Source organism: Gossypium raimondii, chromosome 3 (genome assembly GCF_025698545.1).
Source record: "Gossypium raimondii isolate GPD5lz chromosome 3, ASM2569854v1, whole genome shotgun sequence".
Taxonomy (NCBI): Eukaryota; Viridiplantae; Streptophyta; class Magnoliopsida; order Malvales; family Malvaceae; genus Gossypium; species Gossypium raimondii.
This window is the reverse complement of record NC_068567.1, coordinates 61,124,352-61,136,443: the sequence shown is the minus strand read 5'-3', so window position 1 is coordinate 61,136,443 and position 12,092 is coordinate 61,124,352. Positions and strand designations below refer to the sequence as shown.

The following is a 12,092-nucleotide window of genomic DNA, read 5'->3' as shown; positions in this document are numbered from 1 at the left end:
GCCATATGTACCTCATGCTGACATACATAAACTAGTTTTTAACGGTACAAATGAATAGAATTTTTAACAGGAGGACTTGTTTGCTCTTTGATTTAACTGAGACTAATTTGTCTACTTTTTTAGAAGATGAAAAAACAATCCAAATCCTAATACAAGGACCTCTATGATAAAATATTTAACCACGTTAAACTAACTAATGAAATGTTAAAAAGTATAGAACCGAATTAAAATAAAGAGATTAAATACCAGATTTAAACATAGTAAAGGGATTAAAACCGAAATTTAACCAATACTTCATTTGACTCAGTTCAATGTACGAAACTGTCAAATGAACGCGCTTCTTCATCTCTCTCTCTCTCTCTCTCTATATATATATATGTGTATATAACAATCGACCCAACTGCTGAAAACTGAGAAAAGAGCAACTTAAGCAAATCGATTCAACACAGCAGCTGTAAAAAAGTTCAGAAACTTTTCTTGATTCGTAAAATCCCAAAGAGTTGCAATTTGCAGCATATGAAAATGTCGATGATTTCAAAGCAGTTAACCAAAAGCGACATCGAGAAGAGCTTACTGATGCCCACTGATTCTTTTGGTACCTTTCCGGTGCCGTTCGAAGGTGATCCTTTTTTCAACGTCACCGCCGTTGATGGGACCGGAAAAGCTTGGGACTTCCCTTGCTTTGTTCAGCCAAGTGAGGGCATTGTTTCCGTTGGTTGGCTTCGGTTTCTGAGCGGTAAAGATGTGAGAGCTGGTGATACGGTGTTTCTTCATCGGAAACCAATGGACGACGGCGGCGGTGATTTGACGGCGTCGGCGAAGTTGAAAATTGAAGTGAAGAGGAAAATTAGATTGATGGGTGAAGATATATGGGCTGTTCTTCAATAATTTTACTGCAAACGAATATTCATTTATGACTTTCATTATTAGGTTAAATTCTGCTACTAGTCCCTGTTCTTTATGAAAGTAATGGATTTAGTTCTTATTCTTTAATTTGGTATTTTTAATCCTTGTACTTTTGAAATTTAAAATTTCAATCATCACCAAACGATAATTGTTAAAATTCTTTTAGTTAAGCTCTGCTATTTCAAAATATGTTACGACAAACATATTATCACACGTGTAATGATATGCTATCTTATTATTTCCACATATTACTCACTAAAAATTCAGTTAATGGATTAAAGATTGTCGTTTGCATTAAGATTAAAATTTCAAATTTTGAAAAGAATAGGATTTAGAATGAACCAATTGAAGAATATGGATTAAAGCTACAACTCTACGCATAGTGCATGACTTGTAATTGAATTTAACCAAACAAACTTAACCACTGTTATTTGGGTCAGAATTAAAATTTTAAATTTCAAAAAGTATAGTGTCTAAATTGATAAATTATAAAAATACAAGGACTAAAATTAATCAAATTAATTACATGTACTAAATGGTTCAGCCGAAGCAATGTTTTGTTAAAAAAAATACTAAGAGGATCAAATTGTAGTAAAAATAAGGCTTAATTCAAGTATAGGGTACCTAAACTTTCACCAATTAGAGAAGGGCACCTGTCTATCTCTTTCCCCCTCTTTTTCATGTTATTTCCCTTCTTCTCACGTGCCATCACTAGGGGTGTTCATTCGGTTAACCAACCGGTTAACCGACCCGAAATAACATTAACCGAATTAACCGAAATTTTAAAATCTTTAACTGTTAACTGAACCGAAATTTTTTTCAAAAAAATTAACCGAACCGAAATTTTTTCGATTAATTCGGTCGGTTAACCGAATTAACCGAAAATTATAAGTTTTTTTATTTTTGGTTAAAAATTAACCGAATTACCCGAATTAACCAAATTAACCAAATTGAATCACTACATAATTAAATTATTTTTAGACTTTTAGACTTTAGTTTTAGTCTTAGTTTTAAAATTTTATTTTTATTTATTAAATTATTTGTAATTTAATTTTATGATTGGGTTGGGTTGGGTTGAATACTTGGGTTTAGATTGGGTTTAGGTGAATAGTGGGCCTATTTATATATTATAATTTTTATTAATTTTTTGGTTAATCAAAAAATTGATTAATGACCGGTTTCGAACCGAATTAACCGTTAACCGAAAAATCAAAAATAATTAACCGACCCGGTGAAAAAATTCGGTTAATCGACCGATTAATCAATTGATCTGTTAACCAATTTTTCGATTTTACCCGAATTTTGCACACCCCTAGCCATCACCACCATCAACCTACTCTGACCAGCTCACAAACCCCTTTCCAGCTTCAACCTCATTCTTGGAGCTCTCAGTCGCTGTGACCCATATCTTCGAAATCATTTGTGACATCCTTCCCGGTTGCTGAAAGCAAAACTTCACCACCTTCAGGATGATCAATATCCATGAATGGAGTTACATCATAAACCTTCCCAAAGATAATCAGCCAACAATCTTTGGTTTTGTTGGGGTTGAAAGTGTGCACCTTTGGATCTAATTCTTCACCAGATGAAAAAGGAGAAAAGGCTTTAGCTTTCGTCCCTCACTGTCTTTGCATTTTTTGGGTCAAATGGACAGTGCCAAGTGCCAACTCTTCCCACACTTATAATATCATATGTATGTAATGATGAATATAAAAAAGAAGAAAAAAGAATTTTTCTGGTCGAGGCATCCACTTTCTATAATAAAGGTCAATAACCCTTTGCTATGGTAGCCAAGGTTGGTGCATGAGTTTGCTAAGAATGAAAGTAGCCGATTGGTTGGTTTTTACTTTGCTTTGAGTGGTGGAGTTCCTTGTTTTGCTCAATCTATAGCGGTGTTTTTCAAATAGTGCTGCTAATGCTTGATCTATTGTGGCGTTTCTTAAAAAAGCGCCGCTAATGTTATTAAAAGTCCTTCAAATTTTTTGTAGCGTTTTCCGAAATGCGCCGCTAATGCTCGATCTATAGTGGCGTTTTTCACATAGCACCACTAATACTCGATCTATTGTGGCATTTTTAAAAAGCGCCGCTAATGCTGCTCAAATTTTTTGCAGCGTTTTCTGAAAAGCGTCGCTAATGCTCAATCTAAAGTGGTGTTTTTCAAATAGCGCCACTAATGCTCGATCTATTGTGGCATTTTTTAAAAAGCGTCGCTAATGCCAGTAAAGCTCAACAACAAACAACCTCGTTTTGCTCAAGTTTTTTGTGGCATTTTTCGAAAAGCACCGCTAATGCTCGATCTATAACGGCATTTTTCAAGAAGCGCCTCTAATGCTTTACCTTTTTGCGGCGTTTTTGTCATAAACGCCGCTATAGCTCTAACCTTTTGCGGTGTTTTCGTGCTAGTGCCACTAATGTATAACTTTTGCGTCGTTTTTCGTTCAAGCGCCGCTATAAACATCGCTAAAAACTTGTTTTGCTGTAGTGAAGCCACTATTTCATTCTTCTCTTCTCTTTCATGTTTCCCAATTCTTTAAGATATTTTACAGAAGTTGAAATGGGGCTTGGGGAGTGCAATGGTGTTGTAGTGAAGAAGGGCCTCTATAATGGAGCTTGGAGAGAGTGCGCTAGTGTCACAGGCCGCAGTTTAAAGCCCGTGACCATCACACCAAATGCATCCAATGGAGGTCTATTGCTCAGATGAGGATCATTTGGCCCACAAGAACTGTCCCGATTCGAAGAGCTATTGGACAAGCCTGTCAGATTGAAGCCTGGTTGGCCCGATAATGAAGAGATGGCAACTTAGGCTAATATGGTAACTAATCTTAGAAGATAGAGGGAATCATATCTTGTAAAGATTAGATTAGATTTGATAATGCATATCTTGTAAATCCCTAAAATTAAGGGATATGGTTAATCTCATCCGTCGATGTAAATGTATCTTAACCGTCAGTTTTGGGGGAGCTCAACTATAAATAGAGAGCCTCCCCCTTAGTTGTACTCACTCCATTTATTGTCTCATTATTCTTTGTGAATAAGAGAAATAGAGAGCATTTACTCAAACACTTTGCGAGCGTTCTTTCTGTTGTTCTTTGTTGTTCTTCTTTTGGCATAAATCGCTTCCGCTCTTCAATTTGGTGCCTTGGAGGAGTTCTAAAACAATCCTCACTTGAGTTAAGGCTGACTTGGGCGAGTTTGGACGAACGGATCGCCTAAGGCCGCACGGATTGCAAGACGAAAGGTCTAGCCCCATGACACTAGGATGGGGATGGTGTTGCCGTGAAGAAGATGCAAGAAGGGGAGAATATTTATGGAGGGTGAGGAGTTTGATCGAGTAGAAAGAGATGAAAGAAAACACTTGGAGAAAGAGAGTTCAAACAAATATTTACTTTTATTTTTTATTTTTCGGTCAAAACGAAGAAGGAATGCCACATGGCATTTTTTTATTCGTTAAAGACTAATTCTTAGCCGGATTGGTATGGAAATTGTTGTCAATGCAAAAGACGTGAGTTTGAATGCGCTTAAGCACATTATCCTCCTATTAATGAGTTGAGAAAGGGCTAAAGGTAGTTCTAAGTATTGTGTTAAAGAAAACAAATATGATAATAACTTATAATAAAATTATTTAAAAAAAATTTAAATCGTGAACTAAGCCTAAAAATAAAATTAAACTGTGGTTTTGTTTTCTAGTTTTGGAATATTTCCTTGAAAGTAATGAATAGTGTTTTACTTTCCGTGTTTTTCTTTATCGGGAAGTACCATTCAGTTTCTACTAAAATTGAAATTGTATTTAAGTATATTTGAAACGCATCAGTTATATTCAAGGATGTTTGAATTGGATATAATTGGTTGGTCGGTTGGATTAGATTAGGAATTGATCGGATTGTGATCCGGAGGACTTTAAATCAATTAGATTAAGAACCAATATGAATCAACGAAATTAACTATAAAAACTAATTAAACCAGCCGAACTAATTTTTTTAAATTTTTTAATTTAACCGATCAAATCAATTACTTAACCGATTTCCAATTCAATGTAAAAAACATTGGCTGTACCTATACCTCATGAGCTCTCTTTTTTAACCTTATCCTACAATCTGGTGATATCATGAAGTGACCAACAAAACTATGGATACAAATGAGCACATGAGGCCCAATACAAGGTGAACATATGCTGTAGGGTCGGTGCACCTCTAGTGGAGATGAAACATTTGTCACTTGTATATTGCATTTACTCGTTGCTCTGATATGAAAACCCACAACTAAGCGAAGAAGATGCCTATGGCTAGCTGAACTATAAGCAATGTGAAACCAATAAGAAAGCAACATGTGACACTTTGGAAAGGATCGACGACATCCTACATAAAACCCTCGAGACCAAAGGATCACACTTCCATGTTCTTCCTACCCTTCATCACCTTTCTCTCGTTGTTCATCCAAGTTTTCTTATGGCTCTCTGTCCACAAAGGCAACTATTTTCAATCATTGTTGTCACTACTGTATATCAACAAAAATCAAAATGGGTTAAATTACTAAACAAAGACAAAGTTCTTTCACTACCTTAATAAGTTCGTAAAATTGTTTTAGATATTAATCTTATATGTAAACATAAACTCAACAAATTTAAAAATATAATATTATATATTTAAAAAATTTAAAATAATTATTTATATACCAACTAAAAATATTATAAAAATACAAAATTTATTTATATACCCATATTTTCCTGCACGGACAATAATGCCGATGCTAATCGAACTAAGACTCAATCAACAAAATAATATTTTTAATTATTTATTTAATTATGATTGAAAATGTAAAAAAAAAGTGTCTTATTTTTGATATATTAAAGTTTTATTTTTTATTATACCCAATGACACATATGTCACACTTTTAAAAAATTATGTTTTAAATGGGTGAAATTAGGTTTAAATATGTGAGGGTTATTGTACTCTTTTGAAATTAACCTCTGTAATTTAATTTTGAAGCATTGATTCCTTATACCTTTTTGATTTAACAATCTTGGTTCTCGAGCTCATTTCCATCCAATTTTTGTTACTTGTTGACGTAGGCATTTATAGAAAAAGGTAACATAATTTTATAGCCCTTGATATTTACAGTTTTTGTAAATTTGACCCTTACTTTTATAAGTGCATAAAAATCTAAAATTAAAAAAAATCATATTTCCAAAAAATTCTAAAAATTAAAAAACATACAATTTAAAAAAAAAATTTGCCTTTTTTTATGAAAAGTATTTAAAATTCAAATTTAAAAACATAAAAAAAGAAAAGAAAAGAAAATCACGTCTCAGCATCATCTCATCTGCTTAGCTAACACAACTATGATTGAGCCAAATCCAATATATATTGGATAAAAACTCGACAATGTTCATCCCTTGGGGAAGTAAATGAAAGCAAACAATACAAGCACAAAAACTCGGAAGATAAAAATAGAGATTTCCTTTTCGTGGGTTTAGCAGGCATAAGTCATTCTTTTTGAATCACGATTCCCAAATGTAGTAATGGTTTTCAAATTTTTGTTTTTGAATTTTAGAGAGCTTTTATTTTTATTTTTTCTTAAAAATGTATAATTTCTTATTTTTATTTAAAAACATTTTTTTATTTTTATGTATTTTTAGGTGTAAATGTCAAATTGACAAAACTGTAAATGTTGAGGATTATAAAATTATTTTGCCTTTTCTCTATAATTGCCACATTAGAGACTAACCACAAAATGGATGGAGTTTAGCTCAGAGATCATATTTTAAATCAATAAATGTACAAGGACTCAATGTCTCAAAATTAAAGTACGAGAATTAAATTTTCAATTTCAAAAACATCGATAAGCTGACATATTTAAACCATGAAATTATAATTAACTTTTGCTACTAAAGTTATAAAATTAGCTACATATTGTTTTTACAATATCATATAAAAGAATTTTAAACATTTTTACAAAATAATTAGGTTTAATACCTATTTTTACTCTTGTACTATAGTGAAATTCTCACTTTTGCCTTTTTACTATTTTTTTGGTCATTTTGCTCTCTCTACTTTCGTTCCATCCATCCAGTTAGCCCTTGACCATTTCCACTAAAAAAAACTCAAGCGGCCATTCAAGCCAATCAAATGCGAACACGTGAACAATAATAAAAAAGCCAAAGTGAAAATTTTTCTGTAGTATTGGGTCTAATGTGAGAATTTCACTAAAGTACAAGGACCAAAATATGCATTAAACCTGTCAAGGGGCAAACACATGAACATGTGAGATTTTTTTTTTAATGAAATGGTCAAGGGGCTAACGTGATAGGTGGAATGAAAATAAGGGAAAAGTGACCCTCAAAATAGTAAAAAGGACTAAAGTGAAAATTTGGCCATAGTATAGAGACCAAAGTAGATATTAAACCAAATATTTTCTATGAAGTTCATCAACATGTACAACCTAATTGTTGGTTAATTAATGCTTTATTTTGTGTACTTAGTTTTAGTTGAATTCCATGGCATCCACTTTGACAGTGAACTCTCACTTTTAAAGTACTCTCAAATTTCAAACACTAATTATTAAAACAATTTCATCAATCAAACCAGCCAACTTACACAATTAGAACATTGATTCTTGGATCACACCATGAAAATCTTTGTACTAGAAGTCAAATTGCATTTTACCCTTTCACTAAAAAAACTTAATAAATTGAACCCTGCACATTAGATCACTGTAGATCATCCTTCTGTTCAAAATTTTGTCCATTTTTAGTGTTAAAAACCGATCCCTTTACATCGACATGAGATACACGTGATATATCACATGTAATTGTTTGGTTATTCCATTAGGTACTTCAGTTTTTAACAGTAAAAATAGATGACATTTTTAACAGAAATGACCAATTTAATCTTTAATCTAACTAACAGAGACTAATTTGCTCATTTTTTGAGTGAAGGGAGCAAAATGCAATCTGACTCCTATTATAGGGGCTTCCATGGTACTTTTACCACCAAGTAGCAGAAATCACCATTTCTACTGCTATGACTTCAGTTTACCCTCATGCATAGGCCTATATGCATACACATATATACACATAATCCTAATCTCCTTCCATCGTATGGTTAACAACTGCCTATCAATGACAACCATAGCTAATCTATTATCACGAGATAAACCGGGGAAGATACAGAAGCTAGAAACAACTGATCCACATCCATGAAAGACCAGCTCTAAAGACACAGCATCAAAGTATCACTAGGAATTCCAATCCAAGCAGTAAATGGAACTTTTTTTCCACCAAAAATAAAAGACCATAAAGTCAAGTACCCATTCTTTTCAATCTAGTTTGAATTCAACTTCATTGGGCAATCTATTTACAGACCTAGTCGAGACACAAAATTTTCATATCAACTCTCCTAAGCAGGAAAAAAGTACCATTATAAAAACTTATGAACATCAAAATGGCGGTAGAAGCTAAATTTCTTATGGAGGACCGTAAAAGTTAGACGTCACCTGAAAGGAGGAGTAGCTTAACAGAGTTTAATATTCCTTAAATTATCAGCCGGGCAGCCACTATACTAATAACTGGTTTAACTCGAGTTGGCTTTTATTGGGACCGGTCCATTAGTCCAGCGCTTTCCATTACACGAAATACGGTGACTTTGAGCACAAATTCCCTTGATCTGAGCAGTTCAAAGACACAGACATCTCCTTCACCCAAATTGTTCTCCAATGTAAATTCATACCATCCTTGACTGAACTTAGCCCTGCCTCCTCTATAAAGGCATCGGACAGGCCACTGTCTACCATCCGGAAGCTGAAGTTTAATGAATCCTGAAACCCCGCTTAGATGTTGCTCAGCAAAGCACGATGGTAAGTACTGCAATAGAGAAAAATCAAAATGTTGACTGAGGTGTGCTATAAGGTGAAATCAAAAGGGCATGTATGGCACATCGTATTCAATGCTTACCATTATACATCCCCTGTATAGATAAGACGGTCGCAAGACGACCCTGCAGAAAGGGTTAGTCGGCTCAAATGCTTTGGCTGCATTAATCGCTCTCTCTCGTTCTTCAGCAGTCACAATTCTCTTCCTGGCCGAAGCACTTTCATAAAATCTATTACGCATTTCCATGTCATCTTCATGTCCAAGAGATGAATCCTCTTCACCTACATTTCATTGGACAACCAATGAAAATTTCCAAACCTTATATGCTGTAAAACAAATAAAGGACTTACTAGGCTGAAACTTCTGTTTTTTCCTCCCTGGTTTTTTCAGTTTTGGTAGCTCTGCACCTGAAGAATGCAATTTCACTTCATTAGCAGAATCTTTTTAAGTTCAAATACAGTAATGAAAAGCCATACCCCGAATAGGTTGATTATTAACACCCTTAGGTGCGTGATGGTTGACTTCTCCACTCCAGTTTATACAGTTAAGTTTGGACCTACCAAACAAATTAGGCATCGCTGGAGAGACACATTCATCATCTTCAAGTTCTTCAAATGGATATTGTCTTCCGAGATTGTATTGAGTACCAACAAGAGCATTTGTTTGATAGTTTATTTCAGAGTTGTACAAATCAAATATGCTAACACTGAAAGCGGAATTCCCTTCATATCTGAAAATCAAAAAGTAGCCAACACGGATATAGTAACGTTCGACAAATTCCTGCCAACCCTCCTTAAACCAAGCCTTGTTGTCAACTTTCTTTATTCCTACACGCCAAACATGACCATCAGGAACGGTGAGAGCGGCAGCAACAGAAAGCTCATCCCTGAATTTCTTAATAAAGTTATCAGGTATCCTCTGCAAACACCGGAATGCAAGTTAGGCCTATTTATCTGGCGAATAATGAAAATTGGGATTCAAATGGTACTTGGCAGATTAACATTCAAAACATCATGCTATTGCACCTCACGTTATATGAAGAAAACTACTCCCGTCTTCTTATCTAACACTAGCATTGAAATGAGAAGATCGAATCATTACAAAGAAAAGGATGTAATTATAAAAATCATCACACATAAACATGGCAAGTATAATCATAATCAATAACCAAATCCGTATATACTTTTTCCTAGACCAAACATAAAAAGAAACCGTAAGAGATTAACATTAAACTCCGTGTACATGATGTAGATGAACTTTCTTGCTTGCTCATAAAACACCATTATGAAATAGCCTCGCATTTGGTGCATATTTGGTAAAAAACCCTGAGAGAAATATCAAAACAGACCTGTGGCAATGTATTGATACTCGATATATACCCAATTTAAGTAATAGACCCATAGTAATAAGCCTAGTTATTCTCTTCAATCCAACAAAATCTAGGAAATAAAAAACTTTATTTTACAGTCATATAGACCTTCTGTGCTTTCCCCACTTCCTGTTTACGCTAAACAGTGCATACAAACGACCAAAGTAGCTTAATACCAAACTCGGAAGATCGGACCAAACGTGAAAAACTAATAAGCTTTCACTCACATGCAGGAAGATCATAGGAAGGTAAAGTACAACGTTATACTAATTAAAACTTCGACATTCAACTTTTTTCGCTAACGAAATCCATTAAAATGAGGACCATTTAAAACTATGAAGCAACAAGCATTTAACCCTATTTGGTTACAATTGTTTATTGTTTACAAAACAGACTATTTCCTGCAAAATCGAACCAGTAAAAATTTGACTGCTTCGCTCCGATATATACTAACTCAAATTCAGATATATCAATAGAATTTACTCAAAATGAAGCAAAATATATACCATGCATTTCAATTGATTCGAATAAGCACCCCCCCCCCGCCCCAGCTTCAATACATTAAAAAAAAACTTTACATCAAAATTTGAAGGATCTTCTATTTTCTTCTACTTTACCCAGTTTCACAATTCACAGCAGCTACTAAAAACATTAAGCTAAAAATTCTCAATTCTCCCTAATTTTCATCCAATTCCATCAACCAAACATACTCTCAGCAGGTCTTAACATTCAAATATTACCTCCAAATCTCATAAAACACACTTCAAACCCCAAAACCCGAAATTAAAACATTACAAACAAAAACCCATGATCCATTACCCCAAGGGAAAAAAACCCTATATTGAAATTTTCAATTAAACCCAATATATATTTGTTCTCCCTAAACAAAAACATAAGCAAAAATAAATTTGGGTTTTGAGTAATTTTACCAGTTTCTTGTCCTGGAGAGTAGTGGAGAGAATAAGCTTATGGAAAAAAGGGCGTGGCATTTGGCAGAAATTGTCAGATCATATAATGATTTTGCTTTTTTGAGCTTTTTTCGCTGTATATATATATAATTCTACTGTTTATTTATATATATATCACTGGATCAAATCATAAGACTTTGTTGAGTGCTTATACATGGAAAATAGAGAAATTTTTTGAAAAGAAAAAAAAAACCTAAAAGTTGAACCGAGTTTTCATCAGTGGAACATTTGTAAACTCAGCTACTCACTCACTGAGTTCTAATCTCGCTTTCTTTAAAACTCTGGCATTCTTCGTGTGACCCACCACCAGCTTCCCTTGGTTTTTAATAATAAAATATTCCTTATCGGCGTTACTAATTTTAAAATATTGGGTAAATTGCACTAATAATCACTCAACTATTAGTATTTTATTTTGGTATCTCAACTATGAAAAGTTACAAAATAGTCACTCAACTATTCAATTTTATCTTTTTTGGTCACCCAACTATCTTGTATTTTTTGGTGTTTCTATTTGTACTTTAGCCAGTTGGTGATCACGTATTTAGAATACAAGTATGTGATCACATCTAGATATATTTTCTATATTCATGTCTATTTTACGATCCATATTTGGGATTCATGAATATCCCTCCCAACAATGTCGTCTCAAAGGTTTGAACTTGAGTCCTCCTCTTAAGAATATAATGCGTCTTAACATTGCATTCAACCACTTCTTGGCTAATCTCTAGATGTTTTAATTTTAGTTCTTTTATTTGAAAACTATACAGAAGTATAAAAATGCAAAAAAAAATTTATGTCATCAAAATAATAATAGTAGTCATTTGATAAAAGGGTCGATTAGTCATTTACTAACCGAGCTGGTACCTAGTTAACCCATGACACCAACTCAGTCACGAGTTTTATTAGTAGTATAGATAATAAATAGAATCAAATTCATTAATGTTAAAAGAAAAAAACTATGAGAATTGAGACCTCTATTTGA

General features: G+C 33.7%; 1 protein-coding gene across 3 annotated transcripts; it reads right to left on the bottom strand.

Annotated features, from left to right (window-relative positions):
- Nucleotides 1–8,146: 8,146 nt before the first annotated feature.
- On the bottom strand, nt 8,147–11,393 carry LOC105795280 (B3 domain-containing transcription factor VRN1). 3 transcript variants are annotated; one of them, XM_012624836.2, is made up of 5 exons: nt 11,072–11,393; nt 9,250–9,691; nt 9,124–9,180; nt 8,855–9,054; nt 8,147–8,764 (listed from the first exon to the last, which is right to left on the bottom strand). In XM_012624836.2, exons 1-5 carry the CDS (start codon nt 11,129–11,131, stop codon nt 8,492–8,494), a joined length of 1,032 nt encoding a protein of 343 aa, XP_012480290.1. In that variant the 5' UTR covers nt 11,132–11,393; the 3' UTR covers nt 8,147–8,491. The 3 variants fall into 3 exon arrangements, with proteins under 3 accessions (XP_012480290.1, XP_012480289.1, XP_012480291.1); XM_012624835.2 differs by having other exon boundaries at nt 9,124–9,198; nt 11,072–11,392; XM_012624837.2 differs by having other exon boundaries at nt 9,334–9,691; nt 11,072–11,392.
- Nucleotides 11,394–12,092: the final 699 nt, after the last annotated feature.